The 25,701-nt window shown below is 34.1% G+C and overlaps 2 protein-coding genes across 7 annotated transcripts in view; both read right to left on the bottom strand.

Annotated features, from left to right (window-relative positions):
• Window positions 1-502: 502 nt before the first annotated feature.
• On the bottom strand, window positions 503-17,662 carry LOC111708142 (histone H2A.v2). Of its 6 annotated transcripts, XM_023481416.1 has the most exons (13): window positions 17,583-17,644; window positions 17,445-17,491; window positions 16,934-17,038; window positions 13,023-13,155; window positions 12,023-12,053; window positions 10,698-10,969; window positions 10,075-10,106; window positions 9,587-9,684; window positions 3,851-3,940; window positions 3,058-3,134; window positions 2,438-2,536; window positions 2,074-2,173; window positions 503-1,373 (listed from the first exon to the last, which is right to left on the bottom strand). In XM_023481416.1, exons 3-13 carry the CDS (start codon window positions 17,025-17,027, stop codon window positions 1,317-1,319), a joined length of 1,083 nt encoding a protein of 360 aa, XP_023337184.1. In that variant the 5' UTR covers window positions 17,028-17,038; window positions 17,445-17,491; window positions 17,583-17,644; the 3' UTR covers window positions 503-1,316. The 6 variants fall into 6 exon arrangements, with proteins under 6 accessions (XP_023337184.1, XP_023337183.1, XP_023337186.1 ...); XM_023481415.1 differs by lacking the exon at window positions 17,445-17,491 and having other exon boundaries at window positions 17,583-17,662; XM_023481418.1 differs by lacking the exon at window positions 17,445-17,491 and having other exon boundaries at window positions 12,023-12,050; window positions 17,583-17,662.
• LOC111708140 (2'-5'-oligoadenylate synthase-like protein 2) overlaps window positions 17,642-25,701 on the bottom strand; it is a 9,123-nt gene continuing 1,063 nt past the window's right edge. The window contains exons 2-10 of the mRNA XM_023481414.1: window positions 25,619-25,686; window positions 24,875-24,917; window positions 23,043-23,102; window positions 22,073-22,174; window positions 21,065-21,136; window positions 20,530-20,660; window positions 19,618-19,761; window positions 18,892-19,086; window positions 17,642-18,300 (exon numbers count right to left, since the gene is read on the bottom strand). Coding sequence (XP_023337182.1) covers window positions 17,859-18,300; window positions 18,892-19,086; window positions 19,618-19,761; window positions 20,530-20,660; window positions 21,065-21,136; window positions 22,073-22,174; window positions 23,043-23,102; window positions 24,875-24,917; window positions 25,619-25,686 — 1,257 coding nt within the window. The 3' untranslated portion in view covers window positions 17,642-17,858. The remainder of the gene's footprint in view (window positions 18,301-18,891; window positions 19,087-19,617; window positions 19,762-20,529; window positions 20,661-21,064; window positions 21,137-22,072; window positions 22,175-23,042; window positions 23,103-24,874; window positions 24,918-25,618; window positions 25,687-25,701) is intronic.

Below are 25,701 nucleotides of genomic sequence, written 5' to 3'. Positions count from 1 at the left end.
AAAATTCAACCAATCAGAGTCGCGTATATTAAGCCGATAACTTTGAAACTTTAAGCGCCATTTGAGATTTATGTACAGAAACGAGAGGGACTCTAATTTTGAAAAACCGGTTTTTGATTTTTCTCTGCTATATCCAAGAAAGAACGGGTTAAGAAGAAAATCAAAAGTGTGACCATTGGATACTCAGATTAAGTAATCGGGATTAAGGATATCTCAGCTCTGTTCATATTATTTTAACCATTCCTCACATTTAATCATTATTTCATGCTAAATATTTTTAGATTTTCAGCTTCACAGCTTAACGATGATAAAATAGCTGAAAAGTTTCATAAGAAAATATTTTACCTTAAGTGACATCGTTTAATACGTTTTATAATTTCTCTTCCATAGAGGGTAACACCGGAAGAAAAGGTTCCAAACTTTAATGAAAATATAATTTAACTAGGTACTCATTTACTTACACCATTTAGCCGCACTATTTATTTTTTTATTTTTTAGGTAGTGAAAATACAGCATTTATTACATCTCTTAGTAAATAAATAAACAGTATGTATAATTGTATTCATTTGAAAGTAAAAATAACTTTCAACGACATTTATCCCATAACATGATATATTTAAATATCGTTACAGTAAAAGCGCACTGGTGCAATAATCTAACTATGATTACATTATATATTATACTAAACAGTTAATATCAGAACTTCGGAAACCAACACACCAATTTTGCTTTTTTGAAGTTTTCTCGCTCTTTTTTAAAATCATCCTATCTCAGCAACATGACATACTCAACTCTGATCAATAAAAAGTCTAATCCAACCATGTGTTAAGTGTTAACCCACAAGGTTTGGGCTAACGTGATATTTTCAATGGGTTTTATACGGTTAAACCTAGTTTTTAGCAATTGTAAAAATAAACAAGTTAATGGCTAAACATGAAATACGCGGGAACAGTTAAAAGAGCTTCATATAATTATTCAATTGAAATACTTAACATAATCAGTAGGGTTAGAAAACGAAATTATATAAAGTTCATAGTCTTCCAAGTTCTGGGTAAACTGTATGATGAGTAGAAGAATATATTATTTACTATACATTCTAGAGCTATTCAGCCCCAGATTGTAATTTCAACTACTACACTGCAAACTAGTATGTACTGCACTACAAACTATTATGTAGTGCACTGCAAACTAGTATGTACTGAACAAAAAAGATTTTTACCGCACTGCTAACTATTATGTGCTGCACTGCAAACTTGTGGTACTGCACTACAAACTATTATGTACTGCACTGCAAACTAGTATGTACTTGTTTAACATTAAGTAGAAGAATCAGCAGGAAGTAGAGAAGGATGTATACAAGGTCGAACTCCGCCCTTAAAACAAAATAATTTGATGAAAGTTTCTTCCTTATATCTTTACAACCTGTTAATATAAACTTTCATATTTAACTAATTGCTCGTATCGTAGTTCAGTTTTGAAATATCAAAAGTCTACATCAGTCAATTCGAAATTTTTCGGGAACATGAATTTAGCTAAGGAAATCCATGCAATTTTTTCACGAACGGAATGCAAAAAATTCGTTAATAATGGTTTTCTTCGAGAAACAATTTTCCCATATCGCTGGAAACCCTGCATTCGATGTGACAAAAAAATATCCAAATTAAATGAAAACTTTTATCAGAAAACTGCAGTAGCAACATTTATTGATCAGGATAGATTTTAAAATGTATTCAGTCCTCTATAAGGCAGCAGGGCTGACAATTCAAAATATATTACAGTTTGTAGTAAGAATTTGGTAGTTGGTGTATTGGACCAGTTATCATGGGGGGTCTATTCAATACATAGTAGATGCACGAGGACTGAGGAGTCATCAATAAATTAATAAGACTAAATAAATTCCACACAGTCGTCAATAAAATTTCATTTTTTGATGGTAACCCTGTACACTGAGGACCAGCCTGCCTAATTTTGTTGAAGAAATGCGCCCAGGTCAACTCTGTACATACTGGGGACAGACTTGTACGAGTTAACACTGGCCTAGTATCCTTGTACCGGTTAACATCATGTATGTACCTGTGGGATAGTAACAGTTCTGGTGAGTTCGTCTAATTCTGAATCATGTTTCAGCGTGAGAAGAATAGAACGGGGAGTGATGCGCGCACGGTTATGATATCTTAACAAAAATATAATAGATTTAAATATCATTACTTTCAAGAACTATGAATGGAACAGTGGATTGGAAGAGTGCTAATCTGCCGTATCTCGACTTAATATCCGGCGCTATTAATCCCCGTCGACTTTTAAAGATATCAAAATTGATTTAGAAGTTCAAACCTCATTATTTCTCGCAATGATGTTTCTTTCCCCCCCCCCCAAAAAAAAGTATTTCTCTGCCTTAACAATTTCAATGTCCCAAAAACATTTTTAAGATTTAAACCTTGTAAAATTTCCCGAAAGCTCTAGTATTTCAGCCACTAGGTACTCCAATACAGCAGCCATATACACCCCTGCCCCTACACCAATATGACGTGCATACCTAGACAATCAGAATATTATTTTTTAATTTATATCTAATGAGATATGAAAGGGGGTATAGAACAGATTTTTTAAAAGTGAATTCTGAAGGATTACCCAGAACCAATCCATTTAAGCTAAAAAAATAAAGACAATATATGCCCCTATCTAATTAGTTTACTGATGAATTGTTAATAAATCGTCGTTATTGTTATTTTTAAAAGATCGATTCTCAAAACGTAACCACCCAAAATGATTGATTTTGAACGTTGGCTTTGCGCTCAAACTCCGTTATTATACACCATTGTTTTATATGCCTCAAATGAATCCTAAAAAATTTCCCCACAATACTACATTCTCAGTTCAACTACCATACATTGCCGGTCACTCCCTTTAAACAGTTTTAGGCCGTACTTTTAACCCCAACTTTTCTGGGTAACCCTATATGTTTTAAGTGCCGATGAAAAATTAAAATAAATGAATGTCAATTTGGATTTCCCCCTTCTTCAAATTTTCGCGACCACTCCCTTAAAAAGTTTTGACCTGCCCTTTTTAAGTTTACTGATCATCCTCGTAACAGGGAATACTATTCCAGCTTTAGCAGATTTACCGACTCTTTTCTAAACAAATATAAAAAGTTACAAGCAATTATTTTTAATTGATTTGTCTTTAACTTAGATGCTTATAATATTTGTGCTAAATTCAAAACCCAAGTTATCTATTTGAACTTTGCCAGCAGCGAGTTGACTGTCAGTTTGCCATGTAATGTCTTTCCAGGCGGCTTTTTGCCATGTGACAACTTTACCATGCGGCTTTTTGCCATGTGACAACTTTACCATGCGTCAACTTAAATATGTTTCAAAGTTGTTAAGCAACACTATGCCATTTAACCAAGTTGCCAGTTAACCATTTTGCACATGATTGAAGTACTTGTGCATTGATCTTCTGTAAGACTAAGAATTCGGAATAAGTCGAGAACTTATCAAAAGGGTTTTGAACGAGGGGGGGGGAGGCAAGCCGCATCATTACAGCCTCCATCCCGCAATTGACTATTCATATTTATCTGATTTAGATAATTTCAAACCAAATCGCACTTAAAACTGCATTATCACTGGCAAGACTAAATTTCTCTCTATCTTCAACATCTGCAGGTGTGTAGAAAATATACTTTTTAGGAGAAAATTAAGCATTAATTAAAAAACATTTTGCTGGAAGATGTATGGGTGTGACAGGAAGCGATACGGATGAGCGCAGTATGAGTCACTCGGAGGATGGAGGCTATATGGGTGCGGCTTGCCTCCCCCCCCCCCTCTTTGTACTCTAATTATGAACGAACCTTCTTGGCAAAGCGAATAATATCTAACTGGGGTTCAGTATTCGCATCAAACAGTTTCCGCTTAACCAACTCTGTTCTGGATTCATCAACCTAAGATAAATATGAGAGTAAAAGTAAGGAAGGGGGGATAGCATCAAATATAAAAGCTGCAAAACTCGGGACATATTTCGAAAGCTCAGTAAATAGTTTTTTTTAAACATAACTAAGATCATAAACAATGTGTGAAACTTTGAAAAGGCAGAAATGCCGGACATGAGAGATCAAAGTCTACTGAAAATAGGTTTTAAGTTAAAATAGTTCTACAACTGTCCTAATACTTTCTAAAAGTATTAGAAAAAATTAGAAGTAATGAAAACCACATTAACCTAAAATATTCGGAAATTTTAAGGGACACAAAAAACTTATCAGATGATTCACACTGTACGCAGTGTTGTAGCAGAAATTCAAGCGGTTTTCAATAGATTTCCACAATTTACATGGAGAACCAGGACACAAAAGAACTAGTGAAGATGAGCTCCAGAGATCTTCCATCGTCAGGAGAGGAGGAAGAAACAGACATAGAAGAAATAGATCAAGGCCAGATCTTGTCACAAACCAGAGACCATAAGCGCCGCCGCGGGTCCAGGAATCCACCCAATGCAATTGAGAAGAAGATGAAGTAAAATTATATATCTAAATGCTTTGAGTCTGATAAAAGAAATAAAAGATCTTGCGATTTTATTAAATGCCAACAAACCTGATCTGGTGCTAATTTATGAATCATGATGCAATGATGATTTTATTGATCCCGACTTGAGAATTCGCAATGACACCCTCCATGGTATTGAAGGAGGACTCTGTAGAGGATATGAAATCCCCGAAAGAGGATTATGAAATCCGCAAAGGAGTTGTGTCGGACCCTGGAACCGGAGAAGACCTTCTCAACTTCCTCTCCTTTTACACACTCGTATTTATCATGTATCTATAAACAGAAGCAATAAATGTACTTCAAAAGTGGTGACCCCAGACAACAAAAGAACCATGGCCGAAAACACAGCCTCCTGGTCAGAAACAGCTCAAGAATTGGACGAGGATGACAATCTCAAGCTTAAACTTCTTGTCCACGAGTTCACTATTCCTTCGTCCTACAATCAGCAACTCCTGGAGCTGATAAGCTAATCCTCAGCTACTCCTGGAGCTAATAAGCAAAACCTCAGCTACTCCTGGAGCTAATAAGCTAAANTATTTTGGCGTTAAAGCTTGGAGTCTAATATGATATGGGACACTCTGTATATAATAGGCTAAAATATTATGGCTGTTAGAAAAAATATAAAAGAATATGTTGTTGAGAATATGAAATCCCCGAAAGAGGATTATGAAATCCGCAAATGAGTTGTGTCGGACCCTGGAACCGGAGAAGACCTTCTCAACTTCCTCTCCTTTTACACACTCGTATTTATCATGTATCTATAAACAGAAGCAATAAATGTACTTCCCGGAGCTACTCAGCTATACAGCTACTCCCGGAGCTAATCAGCTACACAGCTACTCCCGGAGCTAATCAGTTACACAGCTACTCCCAGAGCTAATCAGCTCTACAGCTACTTTTGGAGCTAACCAGCTATACAGCTTCTCCCGGAGCTAATTAGCTACACAGCTACTTCTGGAGCTAACCAGCTATACAGCTACTTCTGAAGCTAAAAGCTAAAAAGATACTCCTATACCATACAAATGGAACCAACAAGCAACTCAGATCAACTTTATCCTATGGAACAGCCTTCCAAAGCAACCTATTTCCAATGACTTCTCAAATGATTCCATATCAGTCTCAACCTCCAATGGATCTAGAGACTTGGGGGGGACCTATGTAGCAGCAATAATTCGAGTCTAAATGAAACTTAAGAATGCTCGAGAATTATGAGGAAAATCCGGGAACAGAAAAAACCGAAATTCAGGAACCTTCCTCAAACACGAGAACATGTACTCCTGGATATTAATATATGTTCATGTCACTATTTAGAATAAACCACATATGTACACTTGTTCTTCCTTCTCCGGTTCCAGGGTCCGACACATCTCCTTTGCGGATTTCATAATCCTCTTTTGGGGATTTCATATCATCTACAACTCCTAATTTATGTAAAATGGTCTGGACATCAAAAGTGTAGAAAAAATTTGCTCTTTTAATCAATATGCTCAATTTGAATAATTGAGATACAGCAGGAAGAAAACCCTTCAGATAACCATAGTATATAGAACCCCAAGTGCATTAGAGGACACAAATGAATTATGTTAAATATTGAAGGAGCAGGACCAAATTTACTATTCTTAGGAGATTTCAACTTTCCAGCAATAGACTAGCTTCAAGAAGGTAGTACTTTCTTTGAAACAACAAGAGAAAAACTTTGTGCAGCTGGTAGACTTTTAAACACGAATTCTAGCACACCCTGGATTTAGTTTTGAGAAATCGGACAGAAAATATGATTACCTTGACCGTGATCATTCGATCATACTAGTTGAGACAATTTTTAATTCAAGGTTTATCAGTACCAAAGAGATGATTCTAGACTGGAGCAATGAGGACAAAGGTGGATTGTTTCTACTTAAAAGATGTACAATGGTCTTCAGAATGAGTAAGCTGTCAATAGAGGTGTCCTGGACACCAACCAAATAGCTGCAGGTACAGAAAAATTCATACCTTAGACCGCATAGACAAAATAACAAACCACAATGGATAAAAAGGCTGTAAAATGATAATACGTTAACAACTACATTACAACACTTTAAGCACTTGTTTAAAGATTGTTGGAACATTTTAAAGAAAACTTGGAAAGATTGTAAGCGTGCGGTTAGAAGTGAGAAGAGGAACTTTAAGAAAAACATTGCCCAGAAAGACAAGAAATACCTTGCAAGTTACATCAAGAGTAAAACTAAATCAAGAGCAAATGTCCGTCCCCTGAGTGCTGGTTCAGAGATTAAAAGTAATGATGAAGAAATGGCAATATATAGGACAGATCCTTTTCTAGTGCTTTCTCAAAAGAAGACCTGAACAATTTTATCTGTCCAACTCTCCCTGCCAATGATGTTCTTTTTACTAAGCTCAAAGTTTTGGATAAAATTGGCAAATTAAAACTAACAGTGCTCCTGGTCTTGATGGCATCTCTCCGGTGATTTTGAAAGATTATCCATTATCGTTAGTATATACAATAGGTCTTTGTACTCTGGTATTGTTCCTTCCAAATGAAAGGATGCCAATATCACCCCTCATAACAAGAAAGGATCAAAGAGTAAACCAGAGAACTACAGGCCCGTGTCTTTAGATATCTATGCCATGTAAGCTAGTGGAGTCAACAAGAGACAGAATTGTGGACCACTTGTTGACCAATCAAATACTCCCATCATGGATTTATGGCAAAAATCAGTAACCACCTTTAGAGAAGGTCACTAGTAATGCTGACATTGGGATCCCATGGATATATTTTACTGAGACTTTAGTAAGGCCTTTGATAAAGTGCTGAAGCTCTTCTGAATTGAAAAAATAGTATTGAAGGAAAAGCATTAAGTTGGATTATGCACTGTTGGTTAAAAGACAAACGTCAACAAACAGTCTTAAATGGATTCTTCTCAGGTTGGAGTGCAGTTGAGTCTGGGGTACCCTAGGGTTCTATGCTTGGCTCCTTGGTTTTTGTACTTTTTTCAATGATCTTCATGACTGAGTTGACCTTATAACAGACATAAACAAATTTGATGACAATGCCAAATGATACCAAACTTGGTCACCTTGTCAACTCAGAAACAGACAATGACCAGCTACAGAAATGTCTTAACAGACTATTAGAGTGGATGGAAACTTAGTGTATGGAGTTTGATGTGGACACATGCAAAGTAATGCACATTGCAAATGTGCGGAAGCATCAAAACATGCATCAGCATTAATAGTTAAAATATCTAGAGCATTTTTATTAAGAGATCGCCATTTATTTTTGAGATTATTCACAGTTTGTGCGCTACCATCTGGAATTAACCATTCTGGCACAGTGTCCTTGGAATGCACATGACATTTTCTTCAAGTTTATTTTCAAATTTACTAAAGTTCAATTATGTTGTATGTACAATAAAAGTCATTTATTAGTTTTACATAATAGTGATACAAAAATAATGCATTTTTAAATCCACATTTCACCAATTCAGTCAAGATATTTTACTAAAATAGCTTAAAGCTATAATATTCATATTAAAAAACTTTCTCTACAATATTGCCAATAAAATCGGAAAAATTGAAACTTCACTTATATAACAGGTCCTTTGAAGTCAGATACTAATGAATCCAGTTCCTTCAGTAATTCAGCTCAACTCACGTCCGCACTTCCACTCTCCATGAACGCCACATCAAAGTTATCTGTTGGTTTTATCTGCTGCATTGCCATTTCCTCAAATCTACCGGACGTAGATTTTCCAGATCTTATGGATTTTGCAGATTTACAAGCAGTGTTTCGGATCCATATCATTTTGATTTGGATCCGGATCCGGATCCGCGGATCCGCATCTGTGTTCATGGATCCGGATCCGGCTCCTGATACGGATCCGGATCCGGATCCGAGGTAACTTTTGATTCTGTGAATCGGATTTTCCCTATTAAATGTTATGCAAGGTTATAATTTATAAACTATATTTATTATTTTAAAAATGTCGTCATTAATTTACTATTACATAAATGTAAACATTAAATTATTAAAGATAATTTTGAAAAATTTTCGTCATGTAAAATGTAAAGAATACATTTACGAACCATTTTGATTTATTTATTCCATGGTTTTGGTTAATTTTTGATGCTACCCGGATCCATATCGGATCCGCATCCTGATACGGATCCGGATCCGGATCCGACCAAATGATACGGATCCGACCGGATCCGGATCTGGATCCGAAACACTGTTTACAAGATTTCCCGGTTTTGTAGGATTTTAGACTTGAAGTACAGAAGAGAGCACTCAACCTGGTCTCCAGTCAGAGGGTAAAAATTATGAGGAAAGACTAGCTGAACTTGGGTTGCAATTTATACAAACTAGGAGAACAAGAACAGATTTAATCCAGACATTTAAAATGATAATGTAGATAAAAACACTTACAATAGGAACAGATTTTGGAAGATTAACAAGGCATACTTCATACCATGGGAACTTGATACCAAGAAGGTCCAAGACCAACCTGATTTGTAACCGACCGAACAGAGTTTTAAGAACATGGAGCAAACTATTTACTGAAACCAGAGGCCAGAACTTAAAAAACCTTCACAACATTACCTGATGCAGTTGACATTGAATCTTTTTTATTATTAGCTGTACCAGGAATCATGAATGTTGACCTCACAATAGTGGTTGTCTGTTTGTTTGTATCATGATTTTGAGGACTAACCAGAAATCTCTTAAATTCCTACCTGGAATCCTGGAGATAATGCACCAAGTAACCCAAGTAACCTAAGGAGATTTCTGGACACTATCAAGGTTTAAAGGTATTGTTAAAATTGAGTGTTAACCTCTTTGTATTGAGAGTTACTTGTGTGTAACTCACAGTTCCTTGAAATTAAGCACAGGGCTCCTTGATGAGAAGTGAGTAGTGACTTAAGAAATTAATCAATATAGAGGTCAAGAAAAAACCATATTACCTTACTTAAAATAGATCTTGTTGAAATTTTATGCGATTCTTTTTTCTAACAAAATTTTTTTCAATGTACAAAAATGCAGTATATAATTTTACCTGATTAGAAATCTGCGTTTTCTGGATAAATTGAGAAATCTGATGAATACTTTCAGGTGATGATCCAACTACAGCTCTAGGGGTAAACTCAGACTTCCCTAAAAATGTTAGTGAGAACCATAAATCTCAGGAATGAAAATCATATTTGTTCTTACTTTTACTTAAAAATTGTTTTCTAAGATAAGGTAATTTGCAAAGGATTTATCTTTTATGCTAAAGGCAAATTACTATTAATATACATCAAAGGCATATTTTCTTTTAAAATTTTATTGAAGATTATCCCAAAAAATTTTAACAAATAAAATCCACAAAACATTCTTCCATGGAGTGGCAGACATGAAAAATTGGACCCTTTGAAAAAAATTGATACTAATTACAATCTGTGCTACTTATTAAACTTAAAGAAACTTGAAGAATATCCACATAAACAAGGACAAACCAGAAAAAATATATACATTATATTTATAATATTAATAGAAAAATTTCACCTATCCGTGGTGAATCACAGGCACCCAGCTGACTGAAAATAAACAAATTAGATAAAGATTTGAAAAAGGGGGGGGGCCACAAAACGTATTACTCTCCGGAAAATTTAAACAGTGTAATATACATAATTCTGAGTTTGCATGCAAAAAATCAGCCTCCTACGACAATTCTAAGTTATGTTTAACCACTGTTTAAATTTTCCGGAGAGTAATACGTTTTGTGGCCCCCCCCCTTTGACAAAGGGAAAATTAATGAAAACTTGTTTAACAAAATAATCAAGAAATATCGAAAATAAAAGGTTATAAAATGAGGTTCTCAATCTCAACAATGATTTTTATGAAAATTTATATTCTTGTGATTTTTACATTTTTTTAATTTTTTTAATCGATTTTGATGGTTATTATATCGTTAGAACTGACGAGGGTCAACCCAGACCGAAATATATTTTAAATAAATGTGGAAATAACATCTACTTTTTTACTCTACAGAGGTTTGGTCCATCACCATCACTGAATTTTAAATCAAATTGAAAATACCCTAGTTTTACTTAGAATGTTGTGAGCAGTCTTAAACCATTCATCACTAAAGGGACCTGAACAGACCCCTGACGAACTCACAACCATACCTAGGAAGTTTGAATCCAACTTTCTTAGCAGGAGAAGGGGTGTTAGAACTGGTCTTAACAAGAATACCAGACAGTGAGGAAGTAGGAGGAAGAACGATACAAGACTGACGTAAGACACCAGATTCTGGTAATCCAGCTCTACCAGAAGGTATCCTTGCATTAGATTTTGCATGACCTTGTAGCAGATCGATACTGCAGGTTTCAGATGGCGACTGCGACATTGCTGTGGAGATAACATCTTCCAGGATTAATGAGGCGATGGTAGGAGGGATCTGAATAAAAAGAAATCAACAAGTAAAGAGTGGTTCATATAACATATTTGTGTCAGTCTTGCTAGAGACCTTTATTTGACCTTTCTAATTAATTAATATTTTATTGCATTTGAAGATTAAGAAAAAATTTAAACCATGTTTTTTTTAAATAAGGTTGAAAATGATTATGAAATTATTCTACATTAACTTTATAGTATTATTACCAGTTAATTGTGCATTTACTGAGCGCTAGGCATGCATGATTAGTGATTAAAATAATATCAGATGAGTTCAGACTTCTAGGTCTTAGCCTTGTTCTTATTAATATTGAGACTTTTCAGTATTTATGGCTGTAGCAGTGATCTCTATGACGCACTTGTTTAAAGAAAAACTTCTAATCAAAATAAGTTAATGAAATTTGTCAGTTAACGAAGATAAATCTGCGATTCCTTACTTAAGACATTAATGTGTTAAATAAAATATGTAATACATAACACATATATGAAACACAAATATGCAAGACAATGTCCAAAATATCATATTTATAAGAGCTGCAGCAAAAGAAATAATCTCGAAGTGCACAGAACAAATATTTTTTTGCTTTACTGACAAGATAAAATGATCTAGTACAGGGTTAACCACAATCCTTTGTAGATAACCCCTACTGTTAAAACTATCTAACTATTTAACCCGAGCTGGACACTCTTATATTGAATACCCTAAATATATTTAGCTTAATCTCAATATCCACTGTGGACACTCTTGATTTTCTGCTTAACCCTCTCTTTTGGATATCCTTGCTGGGTTCCGACCAATGAGAATTCATCATTGATTACACGCAAAATTTACCGGCCCTTGATTGGCAAACGATTCTGTGATTGGTTGAATTTTAAACACTTTTCAGAATAAAGATAAAGTTATCTGCAGATTAACAAAAGGACTCGATATCCACAATACATGAGTTTTCCGCTCTGTATTGCCATCTTTTCTAGTAACAGTAACTCATTATCTAAACCTAGTTTAAGAACCTCTATTCAAAAAGTACCATTTGTAGTGAATAAAAACATAACTTACCTCATTGTTTTGAGGAACAGAGCTGACACTGCTGAAATATTTTACATTAGAAACCACATTATAACCAATGCTTAAAAGATATTTAAGTTCATAATCCTTATACATTATCCAAAAACAACTAGTAAAAGCCAAAAGAAATGTGCTTGTAAAATACCAATCTTAATTGATTAACTTAGCTGACTGAAGCCCCTCCGACCTCTTGATGGTCACAAAAAATTAAGTAAAACTTTAAAGAAAACTGAAATAATTTCGGAAATATTATTCGAGGAGAAAGGAATGTAATGTATTTCAAAATTAGATAATCGGATCTAACAGAATTCAAAGTTCGAAAACCCTAAGGTTTACGACCATAAGTTGCAAAGATATAGGGATTAGAGAAATAGAGTTAGTGGCAAAGACTTAATTCCTTTTCAAAAAATATTTGAACTAAATCTAAATCCAGGTACGTCTTTCCGCATGAAAGTATAATTGAACCAAGATTATAATGAGTACTGATTAGGGATTCCATAATCTATGCCCAGCCATGTTTGTTGTTCACAATTATTAGTTTTCGGTATCAATATTAAGAATTAATTTAGGAAATTTTTACCTTAGACATAATAGACGTTAAGACTACTAGAATAAAAATCAGTCATTTGGAGGATCTTTTTTACCTTCTCTTTCTCAAAAATTAAAACGTTTTTAAGTTATTAAAAATAAGAGGGATCTTTCTCCCAGAAAAAAATATTAAAGTTAGCAACTTGTCAGACGGGAGAGGGGGCGTTTGAACCCCCCCCCCCGTCTTGTTTTCTGTTCTAACACTTATTTTTGAAACTCAACGTGAAAATTTGTGACTTTTAATGAATAGAAATTAAAAGGATTGTTGTACATTTTTTATGCATAGGGTAGGGTAAAGGGCGGTAGAAAGTCCAGTCGGTGAAAAAAATCTAAGAAGCGTGCAATTTTTTAATTAATATTTTTAAAAATCTAGCAGGTTTTAATGCAATCAGCGACTTATTACCTCCTTGTGACATGACAAGGGATAGAAGGAGGTTTATCATCAACCGCCTGGTTTTCATCAGTCTCATCTTTCATAATCTCATCTTCAATCTTTTCTTTGGTATCTTTCAGCTCATCTGTACCATTAAAAGCTTCTGAATAAAGGTTACGTAAGGATAGGGACAAGGTTTCATCTAGGACTCGACTGTTGACCATTGTACGCTATATTGTACGTACACCCAATGCACCCAAAAAACGCTACTCGCCATTAATAAACATTCCGACACATAAAATCTGCCAATAGTATCACAGTCCACAAATAAAATCTTAGTCCTTATAATTAGTAACTAAAACTATAATTATCTTAGTCTATTAAATCCGACACTAAGTGGTCTCTCAACTACCACAAAATCTCTAGAAGAAACCCTGGACAGGGGGATTGTGTACTCCTTCTACAGTACAGTACTAGTTATCTTGAGAACCAGTATGAAAAAACAAACTTTTTGAAACATACTAAAGCTAGGATATAGTGTTTCTAGGGTGGAAATTTTCATATCTGCAGTTAAGTTACCCTCCATAAAGCATGTACCAGGGTTGGGAAAAAACCGGGTTTTTTATACTAAAAACAGCCCAGTGGGTTTCTTGGGTTTTTTGTGTGTGTGGCTTTTTTGGGTCTTTTTAGTAGAAGTATTTAAAATCTTCTAAAATGCATACCAATTCACAAAATAAGACTAATTAAACAAGATATAAAAACTAATAATATTGTTGTAATTTAGACTATTGTAATCATATATATAAAGACTCTTCAAATACAATAATATCACCTCCCTTTTTCATAGGGGGGCATCACAGGGGAAATACTGCAATTTCTTTAAAATTATATTTCTATGAATTTCAGACTTGTCCTATTTTATCACGCGAGATTCACATTTCTGATTGAGGGTGGGGCTTCTCAGATTAATCGGTAGATATTTATATGCTCAAAAGGAAAACCACTGTTAAATACCAAAAAACTTCATCCCATTCACAGTGTTTCGGATCCGGATCCGGATCCGACCAAATGATACGGATCCGACCGGATCCGGATCTGGATCCGAAACACTGTTTACAAGATTTCCCGGTTTTGTAGGATTTTAGACTTGAAGTACAGAAGAGAGCACTCAACCTGGTCTCCAGTCAGAGGGTAAAAATTATGAGGAAAGACTAGCTGAACTTGGGTTGCAATTTATACAAACTAGGAGAACAAGAACAGATTTAATCCAGACATTTAAAATGATAATGTAGATAAAAACACTTACAATAGGAACAGATTTTGGAAGATTAACAAGGCATACTTCATACCATGGGAACTTGATACCAAGAAGGTCCAAGACCAACCTGATTTGTAACCGACCGAACAGAGTTTTAAGAACATGGAGCAAACTATTTACTGAAACCAGAGGCCAGAACTTAAAAAACCTTCACAACATTACCTGATGCAGTTGACATTGAATCTTTTTTATTATTAGCTGTACCAGGAATCATGAATGTTGACCTCACAATAGTGGTTGTCTGTTTGTTTGTATCATGATTTTGAGGACTAACCAGAAATCTCTTAAATTCCTACCTGGAATCCTGGAGATAATGCACCAAGTAACCCAAGTAACCTAAGGAGATTTCTGGACACTATCAAGGTTTAAAGGTATTGTTAAAATTGAGTGTTAACCTCTTTGTATTGAGAGTTACTTGTGTGTAACTCACAGTTCCTTGAAATTAAGCACAGGGCTCCTTGATGAGAAGTGAGTAGTGACTTAAGAAATTAATCAATATAGAGGTCAAGAAAAAACCATATTACCTTACTTAAAATAGATCTTGTTGAAATTTTATGCGATTCTTTTTTCTAACAAAATTTTTTTCAATGTACAAAAATGCAGTATATAATTTTACCTGATTAGAAATCTGCGTTTTCTGGATAAATTGAGAAATCTGATGAATACTTTCAGGTGATGATCCAACTACAGCTCTAGGGGTAAACTCAGACTTCCCTAAAAATGTTAGTGAGAACCATAAATCTCAGGAATGAAAATCATATTTGTTCTTACTTTTACTTAAAAATTGTTTTCTAAGATAAGGTAATTTGCAAAGGATTTATCTTTTATGCTAAAGGCAAATTACTATTAATATACATCAAAGGCATATTTTCTTTTAAAATTTTATTGAAGATTATCCCAAAAAATTTTAACAAATAAAATCCACAAAACATTCTTCCATGGAGTGGCAGACATGAAAAATTGGACCCTTTGAAAAAAATTGATACTAATTACAATCTGTGCTACTTATTAAACTTAAAGAAACTTGAAGAATATCCACATAAACAAGGACAAACCAGAAAAAATATATACATTATATTTATAATATTAATAGAAAAATTTCACCTATCCGTGGTGAATCACAGGCACCCAGCTGACTGAAAATAAACAAATTAGATAAAGATTTGAAAAAGGGGGGGGGCCACAAAACGTATTACTCTCCGGAAAATTTAAACAGTATAAATAAATCAAAATGGTTCGTAAATGTATTATTTACATTTTACATGACGAAAATTTTTCAAAATTATCTTTAATAATTTAATGTTTACATTTATATAATAGTAAATTAATGACGACATTTTTAAAATAATAAATATAGTTTATAAATTATAACCTTGCATAACATTTAATAGGGAAAATCCGATTCACAGAATCAAAAGTTACCCCGGATCCGATCCGGATCCGTATCAAGAGCCGGATCCGGATCCATGAACACGGATGCGGATCCGCGGATCCGGATCCGGATCCGGATCCAAATCAAAATGATATGGATCCGAAACACTGCATTCACACATAAAAAAACTTGTTCATTCGAAACAAATTTTGAAAACTCTGATACTCCCTAAAAATCATTACAGTTGATAAAAGACCTTATTAAGTTTATAATTATAAAAGGGTAGAAAAAGCAATAATTAAAAATTCTAAAAACCAATAAAACCCAAAAAAGCCCAAAGTGGGTTTTATTGGTTTTTTTTGGGCCGAGTTTTTATGCCAACCATGACAATTTACAACGATCCCATCTGAAATTCTCCCACTTAAAGGGAGTGTTCGCGAAAAATGAAAGGGGTATAGGATTAATGCGATAAAAGAGCGCCTTTGATCGCTACTAATCTTACATCTATCTGTTGCGTCTATAAGGAGAAAATTGTTAATAACTACTAAAACCGAAGAACGTAGTGTCCATACAAATTCAGTGAGATGCAACCACTCTGATCGTAAACAAATCAATTTAATTCCAAACAAATCATTTAGATATTACAAACAATAGTCATCGATTATTTTTCGTCGCATTCGTAAATAGTTGATATTTCGTAATATTTTGTATTTTTCATGATCTGAGAGCTACCTTTGAAAGCATTTTTTCCTGTTTTGAGGATTTTATAATGAAGACGACATTTTCATATTTTCCAGGAATGTTCGAAAAGCCAGCGCCAGCGAAAATTATTTAAAAAAAAAACAAAATCAAAAATATAATGAAATATTAACTACGAATGCGTCGAAAAATAATCGATGACTACTGTTTGTGACATCTGAATTATTTGTTTGGAATCAAATTGATTTGTTTACGATCCGAGTTGAATTTTGCATCTTTCCGAATTTGTATGGACACTACGTTCTTCGGTATTAGTCGTTTTTAACAAGATTAGTAGCGATCAAAGGCACTTTTTTATCGCATTAATCCTATACCCCCTTTCATTTTTCGCAAATACTCCCTTTAAGTGAAGCAGACAAAAAAAATGAACTGCAAATCATTTTAATTAAGACGCCACCATTGATAATTTTGTGAATAATAACCCCTATCCCAATTCCCTAACTTCTTCCCAGCCTCATGAGACAACATTCTAGACGAATCAAAAAGACTCACCTGTAGCCTCCAGGAGGTCTTCAACATTTTTGTGTATGCCTTTATGTGCCTGCACTTCCATGACATCACCTTCAAGCTCAGTGTTAGAAGACATTAAGTTTTCTTCTAGATAAGAAACGCAATACAAATTTTTTATTTGTTTTGTTCGTTTGTATTAGGTTATCGTCAAAATCGATGTGCCTTGTGGCTTTCCTTCTCAAGTCAAATATAACCAATTATTGAAGTATACTATGGCCGGTTAAGAACTTCAACATTCCCAAATAAAATTCAAAGTTCAATAAAAAAACTAGTTGAAGCTTCTTTAGGATAAAAAATTTTACAGCAAGATATCATTGTAAAGCCAAAAGGAGGCGAGAAGCATACAGATTACAGAAAAATAGGCGACACAGACTTTATGGGCTTCAGATTGTGAAACTTTCAAGCCCTAATGATAAATTCAAAGATTTCATGATAGCAAATCAAATGTATTATTTATAATCCCTAGTCCCTACCCCTCACGACAGTAACACACCTTTTAACAAAATTGCTTAAGGTTCTTCCCTCACGACAGTCACACACCTTTTAACAAAATTACTTAAGATTCTTATATGCTTCAAAAACATTAACACATTAACTTATTTCAAGAGTCCAGATTAGTAAGAGTGTTTACCTTAGCGTGATGCTCTTTTTAATATCTGGCAACAAAATATCAATCATATCATTTTTGCATCTAAAAAATCACTGATCTGAACAGATTAAAAAAAACAGTCTCTTGTTAAGAAGCTTTACAGCTCACAAGAAAAACATCGACCAACAAAATTAGTCATAAATTTACTGGCATAGATTGTAGCTGGATTAGAATCCTTAAGGTACCGAAACAAAATCAAGACTATAACAAAAAAATCAAAAAAACACATTTAAATTCTGAAAACCAGATGATACTGGTTTAGAATTCTTCTACATCAAAGGAGATGACGGACATCTTCTCTTTGGCGATCCATGGGATGTAAACAGTGACATCTCTGTTGATGTGAAGATCTGCTGACGTCTTCCATGGTCCTGCTTGTCCCAGAAACTTTTCAACTATTTCAGTACGAGGCTCATCTGTCATATTAGGACAGACAAAATCGGAAATTCTATGGATGACTGCAAAACATGAAAATATAGACCTCAGAACCCCTTCATTCAATCCTTTTTTTCTTATCTCATGTCCAGGCATACTTCTTGGTGGGTCCTCTTGACCATGGTTATTTTGGACAAGATAATTGCTAAAGATTACTTTGACCTCCCTCTGAACAGCGGCGTAGCGGAAATGAGGATAGAAAATCTGAGGAATAGAACTTGTGTTCAATGTTTTAAGAGCTCCTGCTGCACAACGTGCCAGAAAACTGAAATTTTTAACGTTTTACAAGAATCACAGCATGGGAGTAAAAATTACTTAAAATAAAAAATGACTCGGCTAAATTGATTCTTTAAATGATTAGTGCAAGCTGAAATGATTTTCACAGAAAATCTCCCATATTTACTCCTTTGGCTGATGTTAGAATAAATAACTATCCCTTTGGGATTAATGGTAATATTCCCTTGACATTAATAAACATGGGGCTGAATTTAATGAATTGTAGAGAAGTTGCTAATCTACTTACTACCAGATTAAATACTTCTCAGTCACTTGCTTAAATCCAAAATCAGCAATTCATAGTTTAAGATTTTGAACACTCTAATTTAAGTTTAGTTGATTAGAGAATTTTTTTCACACCAATGAAAGCGCTTAAAATATTGGATTTATCAATCTAAATTGGCTAAAATAGAACTTGGCTCTTATCCACTAGGATAGTCCAAAAGTTCAGAACAACTTTCAACTTGAAACAGATGGTCCATAAAAGATACGTTGTTAATTCGTCTAAACATAGTTCAACAAGTTCTCGCGGTTCCATTAAATCCGGTCCATGTGGAGTTCAAAATAATCAAATACTTACGTGTAAAACTCTAAATCTGGCTTGACCCCAGCAGAAGTGTACTCAACTCCAGTAGCGAGAAGATTGTTGAATGGATTGGTAGGATCCAGGAGTAAAGGTCTCTGCGTCATCGTACCAGATGGTATTTCATTCTCAGAATAGTTCTTGTCGAACCAGACGAAGAGTTTACGAATGTCGGCAAGCTCTTCAAAAAACCTAAGAAGGAACCAAAATAAAATTTCTGAAGGTTTTGATTTCATACATCAATCTTTCATATAATGAACCAAACATTTAATACTTTGTACAAATTTTTTTTACAAATCACAAAAATAAATTAAGTTAAGTTAAGTTAACGAATCAAAATTGCGCAATGATTAATTGATAGTCGTAGGGAGGGTCATCTTTGAATATAAATTTTAAACGTTTTAATACAAAAACGTTAATTCCCTGCTAACTCGATCAAAAGTTTTCACATTTTAGTATGTAATGGCTAACGCATAATGGCACTGTTTCAGACAAAGGTACTGTACCTTTGCGCTCGAATTCTGAACTAAAAAGGCTTTTTAAATCCAGCCACAGTTGTCTTTGATAAGTAAGACTAATACCAATCCTTGATCAGTGAAATCTATCATTTCCGGGGGGGGGGGACTTTGTGCTGAGCCCCCTCCCTCACCCAAAGACAGAAAACTATATTTTATGCCCCCCCCCTGGAAAAATTCCTGCATAGCCCTTTCTCGGCTTTCTCACCTTTTTAAGCAGTTGCTCATGGACGGTTCCACATTGTTGTTCTCCTCCAGGTTAGCGCAGTGGACAGCTAGAGTCTCAATTATCAGGCTCCTACCGTAAACATATTCATGGTACAGCAGACCCTGGTTCCAGAACTTGGCAAGCCTAAATATTTCAGGATTAAAGGGACTGGAAACGTAATTTGGTTTGCTAGATTTATAATGCTACCCTTTAACCCTTCGTCTGATCAATAAATCTTTTCGACCTGAAAATATTGACCTTTTCATTGTGGTTCTCTTCAAACAATGGAGGAATTTGTCAGACTGGAAAAAAGACAATATCTTACATTATTCCAACAAGATGAAGTGGAAAAGGGTATTTGTAATTGTAAATCGGACATGCCCTTCTTAGAGGTTGACTTGAAATTACAATGACATGACAATTCTTCTAGAATCGCAACATTTAAAATCAGTGAAACAAAGGAGGACAACCTGTCACAGCCTTGGATGGTTAAAATTTAGACAATATTTGTTCAAATAAGTAAAATATCTCAATTTAAGTCAAAGGAATTCTCGAAATAATGCAGATAAATAGACTTCATTTGGAAAATATCAAGTCAAAGAAAACCAAAGTTACAAGTTGGAAAATGAAAACAATCTTATTTTTAAAATAATTTTTTTTTTTTTGAGAGCTACGTCACGTAAAAAAATCCGATTAATAGGATTATGAAGACAAAAATTATGAAGTGACTTACTTAATTCTTAAATACACGAGATTAAGACTAAGATCCCAGGGGTTCATATATATATATATTGGCACTGGGAAGACTTCACTTTGTGGTAGAACTTAAGGATCAAGATCGTGTTTGTGGCAGGTTTTAGATACTATTTTAGCTATTTGGTTCATCCCGTTAAAGTCCATAGCTAACTTTACCTGGCAAAATCATGCGCAAACTTGGACTGACCCTTCAGGAAAGTGAGAGAGGACTCAGCGAGCTCAGCAGACAACTGGTTCGCAAGACTAGGATTATTCTTTCCTTCAGTCCGGATGTACTTCAGTGTTTCCTGTAGAATGAGAAAATTTAAAAATGGAAGTTTTAAAAATTAATTCAGAGAAATGAAATCAAACAAGATTAAAATTTAGTAGTTTTAAAATATATTTTGTTTCTTGGGAAAATCCTGCAGTTTTACGTATTACATCCTAAAATAAATCATAGTACACCAATATGAATAATTATGCAATCCTTAAGCTTGTTAAATTTTTTTTTCAATTTTATTAAAAATATTTCTTTTAAATTAACCATTTTTGGTTGAAATATAATGCCAATATAATATAAACTGTGGAATTTTTGAATGATTGAGGATCGATACTTCAAACTAAAACAGACAATTCCGAAACATTTTCTAACAAACAAAATGCACCGTGTCTACAACATGTGTAGAAATTAAGAATTTATAAAATCTCATTCCTTAAGCTGCGAGTATTCAACATTCTCGGGGTCTTTGGACATGTTGACAGCCGGCAGAATATCCAGGCTTATCTAAACATATATCCAGGCTTATCTAAACATATATCCAGGCTTATCTAAACATATATCCAGGCTTATCTAAACATATATCCAGGCTTATCTAAACATATATCCAGGCTTATCTAAACATATATCCAGGCTTATCTAAACATATATCCAGGCTTATCTAAACATATATCCAGGCTTATCTAAACATATATCCAGGCTTATCTAAACATATATCCAGGCTTATCTATACATAAATCCAGGCTTATATAAACATATATCCAGGCTTATCTAAACATACATCCAGACTTATCTAAACATACATCTAGGCTTATCTAAACATACATCCAGGCTTATCTGACAAATAATCAGGCTTATTTAAACATTTATCCAGGCTTATCTAAACATATATCCAGGCTTATTTAAACATAGCCAGGCTTATCTAACAAATATTCAGGCTTATCTAGGCTTATCTAACAAATATTCAGGCTTATCTAAACATGTATCCAGGCTTATCTAATGTATCCAGACTTCTCATATTTAAGCGCATCTAAACCTGTATCCATTATCCAAGCTTATCTTAACATATCTAAGCATATATCCTGACTTATCTAAGCATACATCCTGACTTAATTAAGCATGTATCCAGACTTATCAATATCAGACTTATCTCAGCATAAGCTATTATTCTGGAATTTAAGAACTTAAATAAAATTAATTTAGATTGACGTATCCTACTCACAATAGTGTTATTGTACCTTAATTTCATCTAAAATGTAAGATTCTTCCGTCAGTCTTTTGTTTTAGATAAGCGACTTAGGGATTTATGTAGCCACAACATTTAAAGAAAATATGGACCTATAAAAATTATGAGATCTTCCTCATTTATCTCAAATAAAGAATAAAAACAATTAATTATGCATTTGACAAAAAAGGCAATTTTTAAACCAGCTTTTAACTTACCTCTCCAACCTTGACTTTCAATGTTTTAGAAGTGGTCTCCATCTGCGGGTGCTCTAGTGCACCATTCAGCACCCTCTTCCACTCTTCCAGGATACCAGACAACTAGCAAAAACAAATATTAGAATATAGTAATTTCTGGATACAAGACAACTAACAAATATCAGAATATTTGAACTCCAGGATACCAGACATTTTTCGCGAATTTTTATTTTTCGCGACCATTTCGCCTCGTTTTCACATTTCTTTCACTCGGGAAAAATGCGAAAATTTTCCCTTCATTCTGTTTCGCAAAAAAAATAATGCGAAAATTTCGCGAAAATTAAATTAAATTTATGTTTTCAACCATAAAAACTTAAAAGGGGAGGCGTGGGATAGTCCCTTTAAACTAAATGATAGTCCCTTTAAACTAAATGGTAGTCCCTTTAAACTAAATGACAGTCCCTTTAAACTAAATGACAGTCCCTTTAAACTAAATGACAGTCCCTTTACACTAAATGACAGTCCCTTTACACTAAATGACAGTCCCTTTAAATTAAATGACAGTTCCTTTAAATTAAATGATAGTCCCTTTAAATTAAATGACAGTCCCTTCAAATTAAATGACAGACCCTTTGAATTAAATGACAGTCCCTTAAATTAAATGATAGTCCCTTTAAATTAAATGATAGTCCCTTTAAATTGAATGATCCTTTAAATTGAATGATAGTCCCTTTAAATTGAATGATAGTCCCTTTAAATTGAATGATAGTCCCTTTAAATTGAATGATAGTCCCTTTAAATTGNATTTAAATTTAATGAAAGTCCCTTTAAATTTAAAAAGTTTTTATAAATAACAAATTTAGAATAATACATACTTTAGGAATGAAGTACAAAAAGCATATAAGCGTACTCTCTACCAAAATAAAGTTGCACAAAACCGATATTATGAAAAATATAAATAAAACATGAAATTCCAAAAAAAATGCTTTACCTTTGAATCGGTTTTATCCTTGATCTCCATATTGATGAACACAACCGCATCAAGGTCTGCCTAGAGACAGAGTGTCAAAATAATCATGGAACAAACAAAACATCAGGGATACGGTCAAATACAGGGTGTCTAGCTGTAAAGAATTCCACAATTGTAGTTTACTTGTCATGTACAACAGATTGAATTGATTATTTGAGAGTTTTCATTATCTTGGATTAATTATAGCAGGTGTATAGGAAGAAGTATCTGCTGTAGAGGGTACATGTACTGTTTATGTACAGGAACAAATATCTACTGAATAGGGTACATGTACTGGACATGTATACAGGAAGAATATCTACTGAATAGGGTACATGTACTGAACATGGTATACAGGAAGAATATCTACTGAATAGGGTACATGTACTGAACATTGTATACAGGAAGAATATCTACTGAATAGGGTACATGCACTGAACATGGTATACAGGAACAAATATCTACTGAATAGGGTACATGTACTGGACATGTTTACAGGAAGAATATCTACTGAGTAGGGTACATGTACTTAACATGGTATACAGGAGGAATATCTACTGAATAGGGTACATGTACTGGACATGGTATACATGAAGAATATCTACTGAATAGGGTACATGTACTGAACATGGTATACAGGAAGAATATCTACTGAATAGGGTACATGTACTGAACATGGTATACAGGAACAAATATCTACTGAATATGGCACATGTACTGGACATGTATACAGGAAGAATATCTACTGAGTAGGGTACATGTACTGAACATGGCATACAGGAAGAATATCTACTGAATAGGGTACATGTACTGGACATGTTATACATGAAGAATATCTACTGAATAGGGTACATGTACTGGACATGTATACAGGAAGAATATCTACTGAATAGGGTACATGTACTGGACATGGTATACATGAAGAATAGCTACTGAATAGGGTACATGTACTGAACATAGTATACAGGAAGAATATCTACTGAATAGGGTACATGTACTGAACATGGTATACAGGAACAAATATCTACTGAATAGGGTGCATGTACTGGACATGTATACAGGAAGAATATCTACTGAATAGGGTACATGTACTGAACATGGTATACAGGAAGAATATCTACTGAATAGGGTACATGTACTGAACATGGTTTACAGGCAGAATATCTACTGTAGAAGATACAAGTACTGAACATGTATACAGAAAGAATATCTACTGTAGAGGGTAGATGTACTGCATTGTACTGTGTATGTACAGGAAGAATATCGAGGGTACATGTACACTGTCTATGTACATGAGAACTATTTTTTGTAGAAGATATATGTACTGTTATGTAAAGGAGGAAATCTACGGACATCGCATGTACTGTATAGGTACAGGAACTAGGAATCTCTAATGCAGAGATTACATGTGCTGTACATGTACAGGAAGAATTTTTACTGTCGAGGATACGTGTACAAAAAAGTCAAACCGATTTATATGAGTGAGTGAATCAAAAAATAATGTTTTTTAAGACTTTGAAAGGTTCCAAAACAATTTCAGAAGTTTAAAGTTAAGAAGTTTTGAAATAAGCTTTCCTTACAATATACCAAATTTTGTATTATGTAAAAATAGTAAAAACGAACCAAACCAGTGTTAAAATTGATCTTATTTCGACTCATTCCTTATATTTTCTCTAAGGATAAAAATATTGCATGTTAAAAAAGGCAAACTTTAACATAACAGTTTTTAAATGTTAGAAGATCACAATTTGTATGCGATGCCTTCTGTCTTTAAAAAAAAAACTAAACGAACCGTGTTATTTTTCATTACTTACCTTCACAGATGTGGAGGTCTTCTTTCCAAACCCGCCTACAATCCTAACAAAGAACATTGTATATAAAAACCATTTTACTATTTAATTTTTATGGCAACATTAAAATTATTTAGGGGCGTACCTAATATTTCTAGACATCTCTGGGATATCGTTATTTTCAGATAGGTTCCGTATTTGCTTAATATTAGTCAAACGCCATATTACATACACAAGTTTTTGTATAACGGACACATTTTCATATTAATTTCTTGAGATAGAACTATAATTGGTCGCGATCAACTGCTAAAATACTGTACCAGCTATACCTCTTTCATTTTACCTTTACAGTCTCTTTAAAGGGACTGTAAGGGTAATCTTAAGTGACCCTCTGCGCAAATAAAGCAATTCCCAATTCACAACGGTACCTGTTGACCAAATTTTTAAGCCATATGAATTATTAACCTTAAGACATTTTCAAATTCGTTAAAATTATTGATCAGATAAAGGTTTCAAGGAGTTACCGTTAGGAATCGACCATATCTATCTTTGTATGAAGAGCAATTTAAGTTGAAATAAGGACAGGGGATAAAGTCTATTTAGTCTTCGAGTCTACGTGACATATTCAGACACCTTAGCAACTGGTTTGCAAGTCTTAAATTCAGGATAGGACCGACTTAGGCAATGTTCAACAAAACTGGTTCTATAGGAGTCCCGTCCCATAAAGGTCACAGCATAACGTTCTTCTAGATTAAAAAAAAAATTAACCTGCATCGGTTAATGTCCCCCTGAGCTTGAAGAACCCTGAATATTCTGTTTGCTACTTCCAGAGCTTCCTTAAAATAAAAAGT

The sequence above is a fragment of the Eurytemora carolleeae genome, unplaced genomic scaffold, assembly GCF_000591075.1.
Source record: "Eurytemora carolleeae unplaced genomic scaffold, Eaff_2.0 scaffold723, whole genome shotgun sequence".
Lineage (NCBI taxonomy): Eukaryota > Metazoa > Arthropoda > Copepoda > Calanoida > Temoridae > Eurytemora > Eurytemora carolleeae.
The sequence above is the reverse complement of the archived record's forward strand: the minus strand, read 5'-3'. Positions and strand labels throughout refer to the sequence as shown.

Bases quoted from the DNA above. Each gene is read 5' to 3' on its own strand.
- LOC111708142 (XM_023481415.1), bottom strand. From the start codon at position 17,027: ATGTCTTCTAACACTGAGCTTGAAGGTGATGTCATGGAAGTGCAGGCA. The intron at 10,970-12,022 runs GTAAGTTATGTT...CTTTTTATTCAG, and splicing joins CTGTTCCTCAAAACAATGAG to ATCCCTCCTACCATCGCCTC. The intron at 3,941-9,586 runs GTAAAATTATAT...TATTTATCTTAG, and splicing joins AAACGCAGATTTCTAATCAG to GTTGATGAATCCAGAACAGA.